The sequence below is a fragment of the Chenopodium album genome, chromosome 21 (assembly GCF_948465745.1).
Source record: "Chenopodium album chromosome 21, dcCheAlbu1.1, whole genome shotgun sequence".
NCBI classification, from domain to species: Eukaryota; Viridiplantae; Streptophyta; class Magnoliopsida; order Caryophyllales; family Amaranthaceae; genus Chenopodium; species Chenopodium album.
The window spans coordinates 13962134-13986724 of record NC_137854.1 but is presented as its reverse complement, the minus strand read 5'-3'; the positions used below and the strand labels follow the sequence as shown (position 1 = coordinate 13986724).

The 24591-nt window shown below is 35.5% G+C and overlaps 1 protein-coding gene across 2 annotated transcripts; it reads left to right on the top strand.

The window, feature by feature from the left end:
- Positions 1–8569: 8569 nt before the first annotated feature.
- Positions 8570–23297, top strand: LOC145601088 (glutamine--tRNA ligase-like). 2 transcript variants are annotated; one of them, XM_081657019.1, is made up of 23 exons: positions 8570–8992; positions 9093–9143; positions 9330–9401; positions 10434–10533; positions 10663–10719; positions 10995–11056; positions 11194–11295; positions 11391–11477; positions 13049–13201; positions 13289–13344; positions 14779–14869; positions 14952–15038; positions 15219–15416; positions 16655–16753; positions 16969–17100; positions 17205–17341; positions 18061–18160; positions 18234–18329; positions 18481–18581; positions 18660–18765; positions 21572–21661; positions 21734–21863; positions 22770–23297. In XM_081657019.1, the coding sequence occupies exons 1-23, from the start codon at positions 8858–8860 to the stop codon at positions 22862–22864; spliced, it is 2337 nt and encodes a 778-aa protein (XP_081513145.1). In that variant the 5' UTR covers positions 8570–8857; the 3' UTR covers positions 22865–23297. The 2 variants fall into 2 exon arrangements, with proteins under 2 accessions (XP_081513145.1, XP_081513143.1); XM_081657017.1 differs by having other exon boundaries at positions 8571–8992; positions 10663–10758.
- The last annotated feature ends 1294 nt before the right edge of the window (positions 23298–24591 follow it).

Sequence of the window (24591 nt, the reverse complement as noted above, 5' to 3'; positions counted from 1 at the left end):
TCCTAATTGAATTAAAATTGTGGATTATCAAAGAATTATTGGCAATATGCGTAAATGCAATAGGCTAACTGATACCACTGTAGGGTTTTATAGGTACTACGCAGCGGAAATAACATGAATCATATTCACACAGTACCTAATCCAAGGATCTAATGCATAACACATAAAGCACAAATAATCGTACCTTTGAAGCGTGATTCCACGTGCGATCGAGCAAGAACAAAGGGAGATAAAGAACCCCAAGCGTGATTCCTCTACTTGGTCCACGGGCACAAGTTAAGACCTCCACTAATGCTAGTTAGTCGTGACTGAATGCTTCAATCAACCTTCAACGGAGAGGAGAGACATACTAACCAAGAACCACCACGATAACCACCACACGCGCCACCAAGGGGTGGCCGGCCGTACGGACGTGAGGGGAGGATAAGGGCCGTGAGTTGGAGAGAGGATTAGGGTTTTGGGATTGGTTGCATTGATGTCAAAATTCACAGTGTGTGAATTATGACTACTTCTTACAAACCCTAGGCATGGATCTTATTTATAGATCTCATCTCTAAATAAGAGCCCATGTCAAAAGCCCAAAACCTAATTCCAATCTAACTATGCTAGCCCAATCCAATTTATGATTAGTTAATTGCTCATGAGGCCCATTAATGGGCCTCTTACTTGCTTAACCCAATACCCTTGTTGTGTGACCAATATAGGATCCATTCTAAAGGGCTTTGGGCTATTTGACTAGCCCAAAGATCATCTCTCATAGTCTAGCAACAGAGGATGACGCCCCAATAGAATGAACTTATTATCTCCATAATAGTGATCCTTGATATATCTAGTAATTGCACTTATCGAAGACATAATTCCTTCACAAAGTGCCACGGTTGAGCGTCCATCACAAATTGCTTATCCTTCCAATGATGAAATTGGAAGAAAAAGTTCTTTCCCCCTATAATATTTACTTCGCACCCCGTGCTTAGGGTTCCAGACTTTCTTCATCGTATTAATCAAAGCATTAGCATTCACATTGCGAGTTGTGTGGATTTTTCCACAATCGCCAATTCAATTTGGTCATCCTCTTCTCCTTCCCCTCCCTTGTCCCACACAATCATCATTCTCCTTGTTTCGATCGAGTAAGGTTTTATCAAATTCAGAGTTCTCCATGTTCATAGAGCCAGAATAAGAAAAACAAACAAAAAACTTCGAGGTAGAAGCAAGAACAAGCAAAGGCTAGAGAGAAACCCTCCCAAGAGAAAAAACCCTAGAGGGAACTTCCAAAATTGTTACATATCTAATTAACTTGAAATACTTAGTAAATGAAAATATTAGGAGAATATAATACAAGATGTTAAAATAGGGTAAACCCAAGAAGAAATAAAAAAAAAAAAAAACATTAATGTAATATACAACCAAATTAAATGATAACATTTCTCTACGAACAAATGGTGAAATGCATGGTTAAGGAGTATATTGGAGATATTCTAGTTATAGTGTTATATTAGGATATTATTGTGATATATTATAGGAAGCATGTAAAGATCACATTAGGGATTCCTCTCGTGAGGAGGGCTTCCTAATGTCCTTTATTCTTACCTTAAAAAAAAATAATAATAAAAAAATCTTATGTAAAGATATGATAGAATTGTGGAATATTAGGGTAGTTACCCTAGTGTTATATATATACTTGTAATAAGCCGTGAATATCATTGAGAATTACCGTGAATATTTTGAGAATTTGTGATCGATTTAACATGGTATTAAGAGCCTAGGTTGAGATCTATTTTTTTTTTAAGATTGTATAATATTCATGATTGACGAACGTTTCTCTTGCCTTTGTGAAACAATTATATTTTTTCCTTGCTTGAGTTGTGAGAGATGACTGGTGGTTGCGGTGGAGGCGGCTCAGGCAGTGATGGAGGAAAACCTAAAATTGACATGACGTATCACCTCAAATCGAGTGATAGTCTAGCAAATATAATCACTCTGATTCCGCTTCGGGGTGAGAATTATGATGAGTGGGCGAGGGTTATTCGGACCTCGTTGAAGGCGAAGCGAAAATATGGCTTCATTGATGACTCTGTTGCAAAACCGACGGATGGTGACAAATTGGAAGATTAGGTGGCCGTTCATGCGATGTTGGTTGCTTGGATCAAGAATACCTTGGACTCATCGGTGAGGGCTACCATCAGTGAGTATGATGATGCTCAATTGTTGTGGACTAATCTCAAAAAACGGTTTTGTATTGTTAGCGGAACCCGAATTTGTCAATTGAAATTGTCTTTGGGTGAGTGTAAGCAAGTAGCCTTTGAACTAGTAGCTGCATATTTTGGCAGAATTTCAAGAATTTTATATGAGTTGAACACTCACATTATTGTACCTACTAGGGGTGAAAGTAAGTTGGATACAAACCGAAAACCAAACCAAGCCAAACCGAATAAGCAATTCGATTTGGTTATTTTCGGTTTTTGGTTTGGATCGGTTTGAAAAAATGGAAACCGAAATATATCGGTTTGGATTCTGTTTTGGGATTCAAAATATTGAAAACCGAACCGAAGTTTATTAAGCCCACTAATCCCATCCCATTTTCTTACATATATATACCCAAAACCTTAGATTTTTTTATCCTCTTTTCCTACTTCCCTTTCACTTTCTCTCGGCACCTTCCTCACCAAAACCCTAGATTTCCCCTCTTTTCTCCCTCACCACCTCACCCCGTCCGGCCACCACCACCAGTCCAGTTATGGTATCTCACCACCAGTTCATGTTTCGGTGTTTTTGTTTTCAACGTATCTCAAAGTCGTTCGCCGGCGGCTCGTGTTCCAGTGTTCATTTGTTCTCCCTCAGATCACCACTACTTCACCGCCAATATCACCACCACGTTCCCTCCCCACAACCTCTCTCAATCACTCAAAGGAAATGATACTCCTTTGTTTCTTTGTCCCTAGATTTCCTTTTATCTAATTAGTAAAGAGGTGCGTGTTGGAGATGGATCTGAGGTTTTGAGCCAAAAGTTTATTGAAGGAAGGCATGAAGCAGAAGATCTGATTTTTTTACTTTATTTTTTTTTAGTCGGCGGGCAAATTTATAATGATTGATTATATAAATTTAATTCTCTGTTTAGTTTGTGTTATTTTGTGTTTATAATTATACAGAATGCTTAATTTTCTTATACTTCAATTTGCATCTGGTAAAAAATTCGGTTTATGGATCGATTTCGGTTTGCTAATCTGAAATTCGGTTCGGTTTGCTTTTGACCAAATTAAAATTCGATTTAGATTCGGATTGAAAAATGTAAAACCGAATTATTTTGGTTAGGTTTTGGTTTGGGCTATAATCCAAACCGAACATCGAACTTTCACCCCCTAGTACCTACTTGCTCTTGCGGTGCATGTAAGTGTAACATTGTGGTGCAAGTGGAAAATTGCATCAGGAAGACTTTGTCCACCATTTTTTGATTTGGCTTGAGGATGCATATGGCTTGATTAAGGGTCAACTTTTGGCACAAGACCCTTTACCAACGATGGATAAGGTATATCAATAGATCATTCAAGCAGAACGTTTGAAGGGTGGTGACACGGCCATGTCTACTACGGTGGCTTGTGACAATGCTATGGCATTCAAAGTTCATCATGATGCTTCTACAAAATCGCAGCACTCGGGTGACAATTCTAATAAGTTTTATAATCATTGTAATAGGGTTGGACATGAAGAAATTGACTACTTTCAATTAAACAGTTATCCTCCGTGGTGGGGTAACCGTGGTCGTGGAGGTCAAGGACGGGGTCGTGGAGATACCGAAGGAGGCAAAGGCGGAGGCTGTGGGGGTGGGCGTGGTAGTGCGCCTGTTGCCCAGGTACTTGCACGTACACAAACCAGGTGGCCAAACAGTGTCACTAAACACGCAAACTGGTGGCAGTACGGTGGCTGATGGGGCTCCTCTTGCGGGAGTGACACCAGCACAAATACAGCAGATTCTTGATCATTTTGCTACTGTGAAAACTAAGCTTCGCAGTAAGGATCAATTAGGTTGGATCATTGACACCAGCACATTAACCATGTGACTTGTGATTTGTCTCTTTTGACGAATGTTTCTAATGTGCAACATTGTTTGGTAGGACTATCAGATGGAAAAAGTGCTCATGCTTCTAAAATCGGCTCCTTAAATTTGCAAGGGGGTTTGAAGATCGATGATGTTTTTTTTGTATCTCAATTAAATTGCAATTTAATATCCGCGATCCAATTATGTGATAAATCAAATTGCACTCTGGAATTTACTAACAAACTTTGTGTTATACAAGACCTAACAACGAGGAAGGTGATTGGAGCGAGTGAACGAGTGGATGGAATTTATTATTTTTGTGGTTTTCCTGAGGTGAGAGCTTTGAAGATATATCGGGATTGATCAGCAGAGTTGTGGCACCAACGAATGGGGCACCCTTTCAAAAAGGTCTTGTAACTGTAGACACCTAAAAATGTCTCCCCAAAACTAAACCCGATGATGAACAACCTTTCACCGCCATTATTAGTCGGGTTGAATATTTAATCTTTGGAGTTCTTAAATCCATGTTCAATTCAATACATTTCATAAACCAACTCAATTCTTAGCCCATTTCCCATACCATAACTTATTTTTCTCTTTTCGTGTCCACATCACAAAACTAAGCAGAACTAATTTCGTGGCTATATAATTTTGATCCAATTATTATTTGGTTGGATAGGTCTTGAAATGCTTTCCAATGGTATATCATAGCCCAATTTCGATTTAAAATGAAAAAGATATGAGCAAAACACAAAACTCAGCTCGGCCCAAAACCGACACCCTTTCACTAATATGGCCATATCTTAAAATCTACAAATGATTTAAACCCGATTCTAATAGGTTGGAGTAGACTTGATAAGCTTTCCAACGATATATTATATGCTTTATTCTGAGTTACAAATCAAAAGATATCATATTTTTAAAAACGTGTAAAAAACTGGATTTGCCGCGTCACGGCATAAATGCCGCACCACGGTGTATGCTGACATGTCATGACATTGTGTACCATGTCACGGTATTTTGCACCGTGACACGGTGCTTTTCTAGGGTTTTTTCTTCGCGGCGCTTCACTTCTAGGGTTACGTGCTTCACCCTACTCTTTTTCTCTATATATACGAACCTGATTTCCTCAGTTTCGAGGCACCAAAAATCATTCTCTTTCTCCCTACACCAAATCATTCTCTCTTCCTATCTTATACATCAAATAATTCTCTTTTCTCTCTCTTGCTCTAGCCTAAACCCTAGCCACCATATTCTTTCACAATACTTCCCTTAAGCACTCCAAGGAGTCCATACTTAACCCGAGGTTTCGTCCTTAAACCAAGGCATGAAAGGTATAATTAACTGAGGGTTTGGACCAAATCAACTCTACTTTTAATTTTATTTGATTTCCGTTTGATTTATTATTTATTGAAGTTACTAACAATTTATTCATGATGTAGCACTTCAAGGAAACGTGAAAAGTGAGTAATTAATCACTTTATTACTCTTATTTTTATTCTTGTTGCTAGTATCATGATTAGGGTTATTATGATTTGATTTGACTAATGATTTATTGTTAAATTGCTTCCAATATTGATGTTATTCTATTGTTATTATGATCATCATATTGCATGTTTAAAGGGAACATGCATGTAATTGAAAATCACGCTTTATAAGATAATTTGGACAACCGGTTTATGATCTTTTTTAATCTTGTTGTTTGATCAAGTGATCACAATATTGTTATAGAATTATGTGTTGCATTAAAATTCAACCAATTTAGCCTAATATTAGTTTGGAGCAATTGAATCTTTGTTTGCATGCCTTTGAGACCGCAGGAAATACTTTTCACAATAAGAACCGTGTAGAGGCCAATACGGGCGAATGTGACTCCACGACTCACTTCGTACCATCATCCCCAATCCTCCTTTCGTGGTTCTAATCCATATGAAGTTAGTAATCTCATGGATTATGAATGGGGTGTAACCTTCACGGGTCAATCGTTGTTGCTTATCGTTGTCCCTTTATTCGTGGTTGCCTTAAATGATCCTTGAACGGTTTACAAGTTCCTTAAAAACTTGTTGGCGGCTCCCTACTTTCCTTGTCCCTAATTGTATATGTCAATTCCCACTTCCTATGAGTGCCAAGCATATTCACACATGCTTTTACGTAGGCACACTTCGAATGACGCCTACAGGGTGTTACAGGTTAGTTTGTGTTCCTTGGTCTATCCCCTGTGTCATGAAAGACCAAAAAGCAACCCAAAGTTGCTAAAAGCTCCGCCGAAGCAAAATATAGATCGATGTCTCAGTGACTTGTGAGTTTAAGTGGCTAAAGCGGCTTTTGAGAGATTTAGGTGTGCGACATCAGAGTGGCATGCACCTATATTGTGATAGTCAATCGGCCTTATACATTGTACATAATCCAGTTTTTCACGAGCCGACGAAACATATCGAAGATGACTGTCACTTTATGAGAGGTGCAATTACAGACGGCCTCATCAAACCTTCTTATGTACCTACAACCGTATAATTGACTGACATTTTCATAAAAGTTTTGGGGAAAGTCAAGTTTGAATTTTTACCGCGCAAGTTGGATATCTGTGATCCGTATGCTCCAACTTGAGGGGGTATTAGAGATATTCAAGTTTTACTAGAATATTATTGTGATATATTTTAGGAAGTATATCTTATATAAAGATATGATAGAATATTGTGGAATATTAGGGTAGTTACCCTAATGTTATATATACTAGAGTGTACCCGTGCTCATGCACGGGATATATATATATATATATATTATATATATATATTATATATATATATATTAAATATATATATATAATATATATAATATATATATATATATATTATAGAGAAAAAAAATAGTAGAAGTGATAGTTATTAAAAGTTAGGAAAAATTGCGGAAATTAATACAACCTTTTGATTAATTCTTAATAATATAACCTTTGGGGGGTGTCAATTTTACACAAGACAAAAACTTGTAACCTTTAAAACCGGTTACCCATGACACGTGTCATTAGGTAATTGGTCTAAATATAAAATTAAATTTTCATTTAAATAATTAATTTTAGATTTGAAAAGAAAAAAAAAAGAAAAATGAAAAAAAGGCAACCCCCTCTTAACCCCCGACAACCACCATTCCACCACGGTAGCCCGCTCTTCCCCGGGGAACAAACCCTACCCACTCCTCTGTGGCGGCCGACCAACCTTTACAACCGAGCTTCCCTTCCCTTGACACGCGAGCCTCACCGCGACACAACACAACAGGGGATGTTTTTTCGATGCGAAGTGGGGGCGCTTTTCAGGCAAGGAAAGGGGAGGGACGTTGTTATCGGGGTCTGAGAAAGGGAAGGGGTTAGTTTAGTGGTTTTTCGGCGGTTGTGTGGTGGCTGGTTGCGTAAATTAGGGTGGTTTTGGTGGTGATTGGGAAAGTGGAAATCGACAGGGGGAAAGGGGAGGTCTAGGTTAGGGGGTGATTGAGTTGGTCGGTGGCGAAGGAGTTGGTTGACGGCTACCGTCGCTGTCATGGGTGCTGCGTAGGGGAGAGGAGAGGAGGTGGCGTGGTGGTTGCTGGGATTAGGGTGGTTTTTGTGGTGGTTGGGAAGGAAAAGAGGTTATGGTTTGGCCTGATTAATGTTGCGATGGAGGAAAGGGGAAGGTCGGGGTTAAGGTGGAATTGGTCGGCCGACAGTGAGGATGTTGGTCACCGGACGTGCTGTCGCCGTCAATGAGGGCGCTGCGTAAGTTTGGGGGAGGGGAGAGGAGGTGGTTGGGTGGTGGTGGTTGGGTGGTTTGGGGTTTTTTTTTTTTAAAATAAAATTTCTTTAAAAATAATTATTATTTAATTTATTAATTATATTGAAAAACCAATAAAACAATGACACGTGTCACGGTGACCTTCAAAAACAGGTTACCAACAGGTAATGTCTTGTTTAAAATTGACACCCCCAAAGGTTATAATATTAAGAATTAATCAAAAGGTTTTATTATTAAAAAAAAGGTTTTATTATTAAAAAAGAACGGGCTAAAGGTTGTATTATTTTTCGCAATATTTCCTAAAAGTTATTGTTTTATTTTAATTTTTTTTTTAATGTTTTTAAAATAGAGGGCTAGATTTTAATTGAGTGATGTGGGTTGTTATGAGTAAAATGGTGGTTATAGGTTATTTTTTCAAAAAAAAAAAAAAAAAAAAAAAAAGAAGGGCTAGAATTGCAAGGATGGGAGTTTGGAGTGCTGCGAGGAAGTGTTGCAAAAACGTCTGTTAAATTATATAAAAGATACTTGTATTGTGCCGTGAATATCAATGAGAATTACAGTGAATATTTTCAGACTTTGTGATCGATTTAACAGAGTACAAAGCTTTAACTATACATCCTCTTTTTACCTTTTTATTTTTTATTGTGCCTTTTCATTTTCCTTTTATTTTAATACCTAAGTTGGGTCCTTATGCCCTCAACTTAGTTGATGATGAGAATTTCTTGTTAGTAACACACTAACACATAACACATAACACTTCGATACACAACACAACCTCAAGTCCTTAACGAGTCAACACTAATGTTTAAATCGATAGAAAGTATCCCTTTGTTCACCAAAGCTTGTATTGTGCATTTGTGCTTGAGCATCACGCAATGCTTACAACTTTTACTACCGTAGCATAACTGACTCGTTCAAAACCAAACATCGAGCCCGTTGGAATTTCAGCCGCGCGCATTGGATATTTACTCACTAGTCACTACACAACCTTCTTATTTACATTTCGCCGGATATTCGTCGACTTTCGCCGGAGATTCTTCCTTAAACCCTAATTTGGTCCAAAATGCCGACGAAGTCGCCGGCAAATCCCGAAAATGCGGTGGACCTTTTTCTGAAAATTGGATTGGACGAACGAGTCGCTCGTAATACAGTCGCCAACAACAAGGTCACCAATAATCTATTGGCTGTAATCGATGAGGTAGTAATTTTACATTTTTCATCCATTTTTTGCTCCAAAAATTGGAAATTTTTCGGAGTATTTTTTGATTATTTTTTCTCTTTTTTTTGGTGGAATTTAGGCCGGTGTTACTGATGGATGCAATCGAACTACTGGAAATCTTCTCTACACGGTGAAATTGATTGTTTTGAGAAATTTAATTTATTTTTTTATTTCTTTAGTTTGATCATAGTTTATTGATTACTACTTGGAAAATATTCTTACAAAATGTTTCAGTTTTAATGGTGGATTGAACAAATTGTTGAATTGGACTTTATTGTTGTTTGTTTTTATTGGAATTGATTTGTTTTGATCGTAGGTTGCCACGAAATTTCCTAGCAATGCTCTTGTGCATCGGCCTGTATTAGCCGATTACGTTGTTTCGTCGAAGGTGAGCTATAGCTCTATCAAATGTGTACATATTATCTTGATGAGGTGATGTATTTTCTCTATATTTTGCTTGCATATTGACTAAGTTACTGTTAATTTACTTAACTATATATGTTATGATCATAATATTATTGTGTGATGAGTAGCTTGGAGAAAGAGTGTTCAAAATCTAGAACTAGTGAAATATATGTAAAAGCAAAGACGGTTGAATTATAATGATCAACTCGAGAGTCTGATGTGCATTATATTTTGTTTGACAAAGTTGAGGTGAAATAAGTCTTGTGTACCCTGTTCTATTTAAAATAAGCCCTTAACTTTGGCAATATCATTTGCCTGCAAAAACAAACAATTCTGTTTCATCACTCCAATGTCTCTATAGAGGCTCGCCCTATGGGAGCTATGGGCGATCATATAATTCATATGTACATGCCTTACCCCCAACAATAGTTTAAGTACAATTTTCTATTGATTCATAACTTGATCTTAACAGCTGTTTTCTACTAAGTAATAATTGAGTAGAGTAAATTTTAAAGAGATTTTAATTTTCCTCCGACCTCCATCAAGATTATGAATAGTGAATCTCTTCTCACTTGGAAGACAAATTAGATTATTTATTTTAGTTCTACTTACACGCTACTGCCTGAAAATTTGAACTTTGACATGATGTACTTCATTAGTTCTAGTTCTTCTTATTCTTTTTCAGTATCTTGTAACGAGTTTTGGGGAAAGAAATGGAACTTACTAACTAAGGAATCAATCTTTAGGAGTCGGACACAAAAACACTTATTATATACTTCATTCATTTTGTAAATTTCTTTAGTAAAATTTAATATGTTGTATGTTTCATTGTTTGGTATGAGCTACAAGTTAACATAATTTAGTGTCAGCATATTCTGAAAACTTGAAGGATGTAACTCAATGCAGTGATTTAAGAAATGAAATGTGTTAACTTTATTTGACTGAGTAGTCTTTGTGCCTGTTTTTTAGTTCAAAACGTATGGATGATGCATTTGATGATTTTATTGTTTTGTAGATCAAAACACCGGCTCAATTGGAAGCTGCTTTTGCATTTTTCTCAGATATTGGTCCTGAGAAATTCAGCTCCAATGACTTTGAAAAGGCTTGTGGAGTTGGTATACAATTATTTCTTGGATTTTATTTATTAGAATGAATTAGAATGAATTTCTTGAATTTGGTAAATTTAAGAATTGTTGCTCTTTATGTGAGTATTTTATAATATATCTCTCTATTTGGTTTGTCAGGTGTTGAAGTTTCTAATGAAGAGATTGAGCATACTGTTGGTGAAATACTTGAAGAGAGTAAAGCAACAATTTTAGAGCAGCGCTATAAAACAAATGGTTTGCAATGTTCATATTGGGCTATTATGTATTGGAGTTGCAGTTCCTTTATACCTGTCCCTTTACCCTTTTTTTTTCTTCAGGAAGGAAGGGTTGGGGGAACAGGGCTTATCTTGAGCATATAATGTTATTTCTTACCAAGTCCTGTATTCTCTATGTTGATTAATTGTTCCATAATCTTGCTTTTGTGAATATGTATGATTGTCTGCTGACATGTAATTATATATCTTTGTCAGTTGGTGACTTATTTAGACGTGTTCGAGAGAGACAGCCATGGGCTGATCCAAAGATTGTTAAGGTCACTCTTCCTTTGCTCGCTCAACTTATTTTAGACAAGTCACATCGATTAAATTTACTGTACTATATTTTTTGAGTGAAATGTGTGTATATCTGTGTGATCTTATGGAATATGGATCATGCCTCTGAATATTGCAGCAAGTAGTAGATACAAAGCTACGGGAATTATTGGGTGAAAGGACTGCAGCAGATGATGAAAAGCCAGTAAAAAAGAAAAAGGAAAAGCCTGCTAAAGTTGAGGTAGGCATTTTCCTCCAGTCTACAACCTATGCTTGGAGGTTCAGGCTTCATTATAATTTGTATGATTATTTATTCTGCTCTTAAACATTTTATAGGAACAAGCTGCTGTTACTCCGGCACAGCCAACTGAAGAAGACCTTAACCCATTTTTAATCTTCCCATCACCAGAAGAAAATCTTAAGGTAGAAATATTTCATAGGCATTTTTGTCATTTTGTTGCTTTAATTAACTGAAGAATTATCCTCTGCAGCCCAAGTGCTGATACATTATTTTTGCTATCTATTCATGTATGCTCCTTACGTCCTCAAATAGATGTCCACAAAGGCTTGGGCAATCCTATCAGGAGTTATATAAGGAAAGTGTAGGTATTATTGTCAGCAATAGATAAAGTTGTACTACCTCCGATTTTTTATTTTATTTATTTATTTATTTATTTTTTATGTGCAACTTTAGAATTTTTTATATTTCACAAATAATACTCCAAAGTTGCAGATAGAAAAAATCGGAGGTAGTATAAAAAAAAATTATATATATATATATGTATTTAGGGCCTGTTCTCTTACGTTGAAATTCAGTTCAGTTCAGTTCAGCTCAGCTCCTAATTTCCTTCTCTTATAAAATATTCATTTCAGCTCAGCTTAGTTCAGTCAATGAGAACAGGCCCTTAGAGAGAGAGAGAGAGAGAGAGAGAGAGAGAGAGAGAGAGAGAGAGAGAGAGAGAGAGAGAGAGAGAGAGGGCATACAGGATTACCGGGTGGTGCCACGGGCTGGTATAGCTTTTTGATTAAGGTATAGGTAAAATGCCATTTAATTGCATACGAAGGGAGTATAATCTTCTGTAATCTAGATGTTGTTTCCTTTGTTTGAATTGAAAATATGGCATTCTAGCTTAGGATAATTCTAAGTGTTTAGAAATATTAAAATAGTATAGACAATTTTTACAGTGGATTCAGACATTTATTGCAAAAATTAAGTTAAGAATTGGAAATGGGAAACTGATAAATGGTTCCACTGTTATATACTCATATTAGCAATGCAATTAATTTTATAGTAAAGAGAATGCAATCCCAGACATTTGAGTGGCTAGACACTCCCACAGAAGTAAGGGGGAAAAAATAAATAAATAAAATCAAAGAATGACTAAATATTTTTTTCCTTATCATTCCGCTTTACTTATAGTTCTCATTATTGACATGATACCCAAAGCTAAATTAATTCTGAAAATTCGTGATGTAACCTTTAACTTCTTCTCCAAGGCAACTATTGTCAAAACCTTCTAACATACTATTGGTGACATATCCGTTAATTTCCCCTTGAACACCTTGCTTTTGTGTTTTTGATGGATGGCTTAGGGTGGGTGTGCTAATGCATTAGATGTTTCTTGTGTTTAAAGTTTTTCAATAGGTTTTGGTGTCAACAACATTTGTTGGGATGTTTGCAAAACTTAGATTAGAATTGTGAGCCCTTTTTTTGTTTGTTTGTTTTTTTTTTTTTCCCTAAAAAACTATTTTATTTAGTTGACTGTCTTGAAATAAGTCAAAAGTGCTGTAGGATGCTTTTTATTGTTTGGGACATGTTGAATCTTTTTTTTCTTGATACAATTGTGCGCCTATTTTAATTCATTGTGTTGTGAGAATGTTGCCAGGTTTTTGTTGACCTGTTAGGAACACTTAAGGCCTGTGCATGAGGCCTATGATATAAAAATACTTGCTGCTTTCAGCTAAGATTTTATTCTTTGGCTTGTTTATTTTAGGTCCACACTGAAGTTTTCTTCAGTGATGGTGCTGTCTTAAGACCTTGCAATTCCCGGGAGATTCTTGAGAAGCACTTGAAAGTGACGGGGGGCAAAGTTTTTACTCGCTTCCCACCTGAGCCAAATGGGTACCTTCATATTGGTCATGCTAAGGTGATTTGCAACTTGCTGCTTTTAATGTAGCAGAAGCCTTAAAGTCTTTTTGTTGTATGGAGCATAACCTATTCCTGAAATGCACAGGCTATGTTTGTTGATTTCGGATTGGCAAAGGACAGAGGTGGAAATTGCTACCTAAGGTGAAACATTTTGTGATTTAAAATTTTTAGGAAATTTTGTCAACAACTACCAATTATAGCCTATGTTTTGAAAACAACTACCTTTTAAATTTTTTTTTTTTAAAACAACACTACCACATTAGTATTTTCGGCTAGAATCTTCGGTGAAAGGGGCCCACTTTTTGCCTTTCCCTCCAATTACATGGATTACAACCAATTAAGCAACCCTAATGTGGATATGGAATCGATTCAATTCACTCAAAATGCAAAATTAGAAAAGCGAAACCCTAATTTTCCCAATTTCCCCAATTTCAACTCATTAAGAACCCTAATTAGCATTTGAAATTCTCAAATTTTGTAGAATATAAACACAATTACCATCATAATGCTCCAGAAATAATTCGCCTTGCTCAATTGATGAAAAAAGGAAGAAATTTGAGAACTAATTTTATTATGAGGGGTCTTTGTTGTGAAACGAAAATAAACAGTTACATAGAGAGGAGAGAGAAACTCATATCGGAGGGAAAGGCAAAAAGTCGGCCCCTCTCACTGGAGATTCTAGCCGGAAATACTAATGTGGTAGTGCTACTCTAACTTTTAAAATTTTTGTGGTAGTTGTTTTAATTTTTTTTTTTAAAAGGTAGTTATTTTCAAAACAGAGGTTATAATTGGTAGTTGTTGACAAAATTTCCAAATTTTTATGAGTCGCGATGTGTTTGAGATACTACCACAACTCTTATTCCTGTTATTTGATGTATTTTTTTGGCTTTACGATGTCTACATGCTATAGTTTCATTGTTGCCTTCTTGTCTCTTGGCTTTTGTATATTTGATTGTGCGGGATTCATTTTGGGACTAAGGCTTTGTTGTTGTTGTTTGAAGTAAATGGGTTGGTGAACTGTATTTTTTCCCTTTTGTTAATAAGGTATAAGTTTGTATGGAACTCAAGAAAATTGTGCAGGGTATATGTATTTGGCTTGTTATTTATAGTTCCTCCTAAAATTGGCTTACAAATATAGCATTTATAGAATTAAGGACAAGATTATCATGGAATATACTCTGAAATAGTCAATTAGCTCTTTAATGTGGAATTGGATTCTTGGATGAAAATTTTGATAATCGTTTGAAAATAAGGCAGCCTGTTTATACTCAGTACATCTTTTCTTTTAATTGAGGAAATTTGTTTATGTGATAATCATGGTTGTTTTTGCTTTAACAATTGTGGCCTTGTGGGTATCTATGCACAAACTGCACGTTGCAATTGCTTTTTTCTGTTGCTTCAGTGTCTTATTGAAAATATATAAAAAGAAAAACTCAATTGTGTTGCATAACAGCATGTGGTCTGTGGAGTACTAATATTTTGTGGCTTGGTGATGAAAGCAAAAACATAATATGAGCATTTTGGGTGATTGAATAGTACTTTATTAGATCTGATACGTCTTCTGATTCAATTTAGATATGATGACACAAATCCGGAGGCTGAAAAAAAAGAGTATATTGACCATATCGAAGAGATAGTCAGATGGATGGGATGGGAGCCATTCAAGGTATATAATTTTCACTATTCATGTTTGTGTCACAATGCAAACCAGCTCAAGTACTCATCTTGTCTCTGCTGTTATATTGCAGATAACTTATACGAGTGACTATTTCCAAGATCTATATGATTTAGCTGTTGAACTCATTAGGAGGGGTCACGCATATGTTGATCATCAGGTTGCTATATTCGTCTGCCTCTGCTTCTTTATCTTGTCTTTTACATATATATGTGCAACCTTCCAAAATTTACCTTTGACATGCTATCTCTTTAATGGTCACAGTGGCTGACAAAGTTCCTCTTACATTCTTTAGGTATTTTCTTGAAAAAGCTGTTTCTTTTTGTGTGTTTAATTGCAGACTGCTGATGAGATAAAGGAGTATAGAGAAAAAAAGATGAACAGTCCATGGAGAGACAGACCAGTAGAAGAATCTTTGAAACTGTTTGAGGAAATGAGAAGAGGAATGATCGAGGAAGGAAAGGCAACACTTAGGATGAAGCAAGATATGCAGAGTGACAACTTTAATATGTATGATCTTATTGCATATAGAATCAAGGCAAGCATTTGTAACATATAATTTGTACTCCCTCCCTTCTTATTTAGTTACTCCCTCCGTTTTTTTAAGTGTTACACTTTGATTGACACATAGTTTTGGGTCTATTAATTGGCATATGTATATAAAAAGATGTTAGTGGGGCAGTTGGGGTATTCATAAATTATAAGAAAAGACAGTGGGGTTAATATTTTATTGAAAAGTAAGGGATGTAAGAGGGAAAGAAATAATATAAAAATAGTAGTGGGTTTGAGTGAGGACCATGGGAGGAGAGATATGATATTAAAATGGAGTAGTTTGCTTAAAATAGAAGTGTAACACTTTAAGAAAAAATGGCTGCATTTGGTAAGTGTAAAACATGAAGGGAAAAAAAAAAAACAGAAGGATTAACACTTTTGTCTTAAATTATAGTATCGTTTCTATTTACTTGATAGACTTCTTTTCTTTTCCTTAAATAGTTAAATGGCATGAATTCACTCAATTTTTAATATTTCTCAGTTTACTTTGTACTTACTACCCACTAACCAGGATAAAAATATACTATCTATTATAATAATTAGAAAAACAAAAGAACCCCAATACCCACTAAATATAATAAAAAAAAAAAAAATAACCCCATTATCAACTATGGAACCATCTCCAATGGTTAGACTCAACTTTGAGTATTGAAATACAAAATGAGTTGTTTTTTTACCTCCAATGGTTATACCCAACCCACTTCTCAATTTAGCAACTCATGTGAAGTCTAATTTCCTAATGGTGAGACTTTCTAAAGTATACTAATGTCACTTTCAATTTATGGCCCACCAAATCATATCAGAATGTTTTTTAGAAAAAAAAATAAAATTAAAACTTAAATAAATTACAAAACATGTTATAATATTGATAAGGGCCTACACCTTTTTGTCAAATGAGACTCAAAGTGGAGTGTCTAAACTTAGCAACTTTCTTTTGGAGTTGCTAAGTTTAGATACCAACTTATTGGTATCCTTTGCAAAAATTACTCTCTCTCTCTCCTAAAGAAACTCCCCCTCAAGTCTCACCTTTGGAGATGGTCTCACACAGTAAAATAAGAAGTCAATTAAATTTGCCTTAAACTTTGTGTTGGTTAAAGTGTGTTAATTAAATAGAAATGGAAAGAGTAACTTATCTATTTGGTTGCAATTCTTATCAAAATAGCATTTGAATGCTAATTTGCTTTGGATTTTAAATTTTTCATTTGATTTATATTTTTTTTGCAGTTTACTCGTCATCCTAAAGCAGGAGATAAGTGGTGTATATACCCTAGCTATGACTATGCCCATTGCATTGTTGATTCACTTGAAAATGTGACTCACTCGGTATGTATCTTTGCTACAAGTTATTTTACTCATTTATTTGTGCTCGCTAACTTGCATTTTAAGTATCCAGCATTTTATAAGTGCATTGAGTGTTTTTCGCTCCTCTCTCATGCAAAAATATGCATAGGACCATAGATATTACTCTTAAAAAGTAAATTGTGGGTAACTGGGTATTATCTCTTCTTTAAAAATAAATTCCAACTTTCTTAATGCAGCTGTGCACATTGGAATTTGAGACAAGACGGGCTTCCTACTATTGGTTATTGCATGCACTTGACCTGTATATGCCCTATGTATGGGAGTACTCACGGTTAAATGTTACAAACACAGTGATGTCAAAACGTAAAGTAAGCTTATCAATCTGTCGCTGATGCATTCAGTTCATCAATATTGTGTAGTTACTCTGCAGCTACACAACTTCCTGAAGCTGATTTTAATATGGTGTTAACAGCTTAATCGTCTTGTTACGGAGAATTATGTTGATGGGTGGGATGATCCACGATTGATGACGCTTGCTGGTTTGCGCCGTAGGGGTGTAGCACCAACAGCTATCAATGCATTTGTTAGGGGTATCGGGATCACTAGAAGGTCCGATCTTTTTCCTTTTCTTTTTCTTTCTTTGTTTCTTGTTCAGAAGCTACTGATTTAGGTAATTGGGAAATGAAATTTTGGAATTGGTGATTCCTTTGTCCCAAATTTACTCCATACTTTGCCTGGTAAAGTGATTTATGTTGCTAAAGATTTTTTTAGAGAGGATATTAAATTAGTATGCGCAAGTTATAAAAGTAGACTGTAGTTGTTGTGACAAAAGAGATAGCTGTGGGCAAATGAAACTTATATATTGCATGCTGTGTTACTTTAACATGGAATATCAACACCACTCGACAAGGATTTGGGTATGAATCCGTAGCCAAAACTATTTAACTTCTTAAAAATTGGAACCTTAATTAAGATGGGACAGAGGATTGGAGGGCATTGAATATAGACTAAGATGAGTTCAATCTTCTTGGAGCTGATCTAATATCCAGATAGCAATTGAGAAACAATGTCTCTCTTCCTATCTTTTCTGAACAGCTAAATTTTAGATTAATCTTTTCAGAATTATGCTACAAATTTTCAAATTGTGCCTCCATATCCATATCCGTGTTTAGAACAGTGTCCCTGTGTCCATTATTTTTGAGGCAAGGCGATTCAGGCTCTCTGATATTTACCTGTTACGACACATGCTCAAGTCTTAACTCTTGAGTAACATGGATTGTATGTATCTTATATGCAACTCCTAACATTTTAGATTTTGCTATTTGCAGCGACAATAGTTTGATCCGTGTAGATCGCTTTGAGTATCATATAAGAGAGGAGCTAAATAAAATAGCTGCTCGCACATTGGTTGTCCTACATCCTTTAAAGGTTTGTATTTTCTTTTGATCTCTTTCATGTGATGGAATATACCTCCTTGTGTCTTATCTGCCTTTTGTTTTAGGTTGTCATTACCAATTTAGAAGCTGGTAAAGTAATTGAACTTGATGCAAAGAATTGGCCAGATGCCCAAGCCAATGATACCTCAGCTCTGTACAAGGTCAGCATTCAGCATTGAAAATTTTCAGATGAAAAAAGGGATGCTATCTAATGTATTTAAATGGAACTACCTAATGTGGCCTTCCTATTTGTAATTTTCTTTTGTACGTGTATCTTATTGTTGGGTGTGGCCTGAAGTAGTTCATGTACAGGTACCTTTTTCCAATGTGGTTTACATTGAAAGTTCTGATTTTCGGATGAAAGACTCAAAAGATTATTATGGTCTGGCTCCTGGAAAGTCTATCTTGTTGAGGTATGGATATGGAAGGAACCTTTGATTAATTTCCCTACATAATTGGGTAAATATCTCATCATACATGTATAAATACAGGTATGGATATCCCATTAAGTGCACTGATGTGATCTTTGGCCCAGACAATGAGACAGTAGTCGAAATTCGGGCAGAGTATGACCCTGAAAAGAAAACGAAGCCTAAGGTTTTTTCTCACTCATTATATGTCACTGTCATGGTTTAAAAATGCGGTAACGGTTGCGATCATAGTGACGCTCACGTTAGCTCTGTATAAGATATTGTGCATCAGATTGCGATTGTTGCCACTTGAATGTGGTTCCTTTTTAGAATTTCTATTCATACTTAAAAATCATGATTAATAGTAACAAAAGTCTAGTAAATTTTCTGAATATATTAAAGGTTTAAAGCCATTAATGGAGTAATGAGTCGAGAAAAGTTGAATAATTGTCTAAAAAGCTAGGTACATAGTGGTAGCGCCAAAATCGGCTCATTGGTTGACTTGCTTAAAGTTCGGTCTATTTTAAAGATCTGCATAATGCAGAAAATATCAGTGCTGTATATTTCAATACTGATACAACTCGGCCGAAATGATATGTTGTGGTCGAGTCTTTACACCATGCCATTTGTTAGTTTGTTACTTGGTTATGACATTTAGGCTGCAATAAACTTGGAAAAAAAGGGGAGGTTCACTTTTGTAGTGGTTGGTCTGGATCATCATTTGAAATGTGGTTATATGTAGTTGAAGGGGACGGCACCTTATTTGGACCTTTTTCTTAGTTTTTGATTGAGTCATAGTGACTTGGTTTGTGCTATGGTCAAACCAGGGATGTGGGATTTCTTTTAGTCAGATTTTTACGGGTATGTTATATTAAAAATACTACCCCATTTCATATTATTTGCAACAAAGAATATATTGTCTCACAAATAATATCCCTTTGCAAATAATATGAAACAGAAGTAGTAATGATTATTAGTAATACTGGCTGTTTCACTTTATTTTGGGCTGTTTATTTGAAGTTTTTAATTCTGTATCAGATATCATTATATTGACAGGGCATTTCTAGTGTGCAAGTTATTTATACGTTGGACTGATTATCAATTTTTTTGTTTGAAGTTTCCTCATCTCTGTTTGTATCCTATATCTTTATATTGACAACGCTTTTTAGTGTGCAAGTCTTACACTCTTACTGTTGCAGGAAGAACATGAATAACATCACTCACTTTGATTTTAGTTGGGTACTGGGTGGTGTGATCTAGAGGTAGATATTAGCAGCCACTTTTGGGTCTGGGGATATTCATATAGATTAAGGAGGTTTGAGATGATTGAGGATTAAACACCTTGCTAGGAACCTAGGGGCTAGGCTTCTACCAATAGAAATTGACAATTTTGTAAGAGGATTTAGCAGTGGAAAATATACATGCACACATACATATGTATGGGCATGTCTGTTGTTGGTGTGTATATTAGTGTCTTTTTGCATTTGTGCCTCCCAACCTTGGAAATGTTGGTCAATGGGTGCATGCTTGCATGTGTGGATAGGGCTGTTTGCTGTCTTGTTTGGTATGTGTTTGGGTGCAAAACCAAATCAAACCAATCCACTAAATTGCAGCTTGAATTTTCTCAAACCCAGCTGAACCGCCAAACAAACAAAATAAAAACCAAATTACATAATATGTTTTTGTGGTGTGGTTTATCCAAATAAAAAACATTTGTGCGAATATAAATCATCTTAAAAAGTTCTTTTTGTTCGTTGACAATTATAAATTTAATAATTTATAATGGATACTTGTGTAACTGGAAACCCTTGATTTACCTTGATCATTTTGATTTTTTTAAAATTAAAAAAAAAAAAAAAAAGATAACTAAGGTTATAGACCAATGTGGTCGTAATTATACCATATAACTTTTAGTCTATAATGTGGTTTGATTTCATAATTTTTGGAACTGCACCTAAACTGCAAACAAAAATTTATTCACCAAATTGCCAAAAATGGTTTGGTTTGCGATTTGGTGCATTTTGGACTACACCCTAAACTACCCTATGCTCCTATGAGTGTATGTAGTTGTGTGCTTGTATACATTGGGAGGTGGCATTGAACAATTAATCGATGGTCATGGTTAGTGGTTCACAATTTTGCAAGGGGATTCTTATGTCTATGTCAATGATTAGGGGGTGTTTGGTATAAATATTGTAAATGAAACGGAAAGGATTCAAATAAGTAGGGGAAAGGGTAATGATAAACATTACCTTTACTATATGTTTGGTATCCTAATGGAATGGAAACAATTTGAGTAGATTGTGATTGAGTAAGAAAACGTAATTTGTTTCCACTAGTTTGTCAAGGGTTACAAATTGGGGGATTTTGTTACCCTTAGAAAACGGTATTTGTTACTTTTAACACATACCAAACAAGTAGAAATGGAAACACTTAATTGAATCCGTTTCCTACATCTAAAATTACTATACCAAACACCCCCTTAATGTTTTGTTGGCTCCATTTATCGCATTATCCTCATATAATTATATTACACCTTGAGAAAATCATTTTTGGGAATGAAGTTTATGATGGGCATGGCCGCATGGGACTTTTCTACAAAAGTTCATACAAAGTCTACTCTCATCTCAGCCTTGCTCTGGTAGCTTAGTAAGAATATTCAAGTTTGACATCCTTAATGTAATTCTAGAGCATAATGCAGAAGCTTTTTGAGCCTACTTTACATCAGATTCATTGATCTATTTTTTTGAGTCATAGGTTATTGAAGGACTTGATGTTGTCATTTGCATGATCAGCTGTTGGAAAAGTCCAAGTTTTTACTGGAAGCTATTTGAGCTGTTCAATGATCTTGGTTTTGTTTTCAGTTGGAAGTTTTAATTTTTTATAGAAAGATGAGCTTAATGCTTTGACTTTATCATATCCCAGTGCTAGTGGCATTTTTTTCAAGTCATCTTGCAAGAAATGAGCTGATTGGCTCTTCCTTGAATTCCTAGGGTGTCCTTCATTGGGTTGCTGAGCCTTCTCCAGGCGTTGATCCTCTTAAAGTTGAAGTTAGACTATTTGACAGATTATTTCTTTCTGAGGTAGGTGATTTCTTGTCTAGCTGTATTCATTGCCTCGTTTCATGTATCTAGAACTAATATCTGATTTTATAGAATCCCGCTGAACTTGATGACTGGCTTGGTGACTTAAATTCCAACTCTAAAATTGTGATACCTGAGGCATATGCCGTTTCCACGCTTCGAAGTGCAGTACTTGGTGACAGATTTCAATTTGAACGCCTCGGTATGTCTGACTAGTCCAATTCTTAATAATGGTTTATATAGTTGCAATGTCTATTCTACATACAATTCTTGGATATGCATTACATTTTGCAATCATATTTATAGCACTTTTATGTCTATGCCTTTTATATCTATTGGCTATTGCCTTGTAATTGGCAAATTTATCAATTCTTGGTAAGTCATTCATTGACAAAGGCTACGATCTGTTTGACTAACTTTTTTCACTTTAGTAGAACTTCTTGTGAAATATTTTTTCTGAACCTATATGAATTTTTGAACTTATCTTTTTTAAATAAGTCCAAGTAAATTGAACGGAACGGGGCTAAAGTTAGGTTTCTCCCTGCCAGTTATGTCCTTTTCTTTAGTTTAGCTATTTTACGTTATAATTCCTCGGTTTTTTTTTTTTTTTTATAAATATTATAACTTGCAACATATTACATACCCTCTTGACACACACATCAAGAGATATTAGATTTTTAGAGAAGGTAAATTGATTAAATAATTAAAAATGAGCCCCGGTAAGAGGAAAGAGTTAAGATATTAAGGTTAAGTTATTTTTAATAATCTGTTTACCTTCTCTAATCTATTTCTTACAATACGTGCCAATGGGGTATGTTGTAAATTAGAAATATGGAAGTAGATCATCACTACAAAATGATACTCTTTAAGCTTCATATAATTGTTGACAATCATTTGCAGTTTTGTATAAATTCGTTAAGGAAGGGTCTGTTTTGATTGACTGAACTGAGCTGAATTGAACTTAACTGAACTGAACTTATTGGAGCTGAAATGAACTGAACTGAATATTTTATGAGAGAAGGAAATTAATACAAGAACTGAACTTATTGGAGCTGAACTGAAAATAAGCTGAAGAGAATATGCCCTAAATCTTTATCTTTGGTTTCAGGCTATTTTGCTGTTGACAAGGACTCTACACCAGAGAAATTGGTGTTCAACCGGACAGTCACTTTAAGGGACAGCTACACCAAGGGTGGTAAGTAGTCTTCAGGTCTTGTCGTCTTGAACTGTTCCATTGTGTTGGACTTCTGGTGAATTTAAACACTTGTACAAATTTTGTATGAGTCAAAATGTTAAAGAGAGGGAAGAATCGTAGCTAAATAGTGTCAATGCTGTCGTTTAGGGGTTCCTTATTGTATCTCACACAGCACTGTGCAAAATTGTCATTGTGTGTGGAGATTTTGTTGGATAAAGTGTAAAATTGGAGGGAGATGGGTGATAAGGTTAAATAGAGGCCATTTACTCTTAGCAACCTTCTCTGTATAAAATTAAGGTGCCAATTGATCAAGCTTCTCTTTCAAAACAAAGGCTGATTTGGAGTGGTATCAGTTGAGGTATAGAAAACCTCTGATGCTTTATTTGATTAATCTAGGTTTAACGAAAGATACACTTTACTAATGAAGCTTGTCAACTTTAATTTATTTTATCTTACTTTTCTATTTATTTATACTTTGTACTTGTATTTTGTAATTTTTTTGTTAGATATATTGGGCTTGTAATGACGATAATTAGGTCCAATATTGGGAAATTGTGGCTATTTTATTTGTAAATTCAGTTAGCGTTGATTCGGACCCAAACACCTACCAAAGCTATTCTCATTGCCTTGTTGATTTGAGTGTGAAACTGCTAAAAAGCAATGCAGAAAGGGACTTATGTGGTGGTGATTTCGAACGCGGATGCTGCAGCAGTGTTTTTAACACCCCACATGGTCTCTCAAAACAAAAGCTTCATATGAAAGAAAACTTCCTAAATGTCTAGTTGCCTACCCTTCTCGTTGATTTTGGGATGCATATGTTATTACAGGAGACAACATTAATACTATTTTCTGGATTTGGCCGAAAGCTTTAATCATTTTGGGGAAAAAACATGCAAAGTAACAGGAATTTGAATTACTAGATGTTGTACAGCAACTGCAGGAAACATTTCTAGTAGTGTACTTGGAATTGATTTCATGCATTTGCTCCAACTTCTAGATCAAATGAGAAAAGCTTTTAATCCCTGCCATTTTTCCAGATATGGGTTAAAAGGCATATTCGATGAATATTTGGGTTTTTGAGTCAGTTAAGAACCGTCGTTCTCCCGAGGAAGAAGCGTATATACTAGGAAAGGTTTGATATAGTTGGTTGGGGATTTACCTTATAATCAATATCCTTCAAGTGTAGTAGCTTGAGGTTCAGGATCTCTTTTTTCTTTCAACCCTTACATTCAAGTGTTTAGCTTGCAAATACTATACCTAAAAGACTGCAAGGGTAAAGGTATTACCTTGAAAATAAGAGGAAGAAACATCTTTCTCATAGCATTAACCTGAACTTTCAATTATACCATGGCATCATTGATGCCTGAACTTGACATTTTATCATCAAAAGAGCTTTACCCATTGGCATTGTTTGTGTCGATTGTATTTCAAAAACAAGTAGTCCAAATAATGTCAAAAATCTTGGATATTGGTTACTTAGGGCCTGTTCTCATACGTTGAAATTCAATTCAGTTCAGCTCAGCTCCTAATTTGCTTCTCTTATAAAATATTTATTTCAGTTCAGCTCAGCTTTAGTTCAGTTCAGTTCAGTTCAGCTGAGTTCAGTCAATGAGAACAACCCCTTAATCTTACAATTTCTTATTTACAATCAGAATCAGTACCATGTGTATGGTACAACCAAATTTATTTCTTGCTCATTTTGTTGCAATCAATTTAGGTACTATCCCCCCCCCCC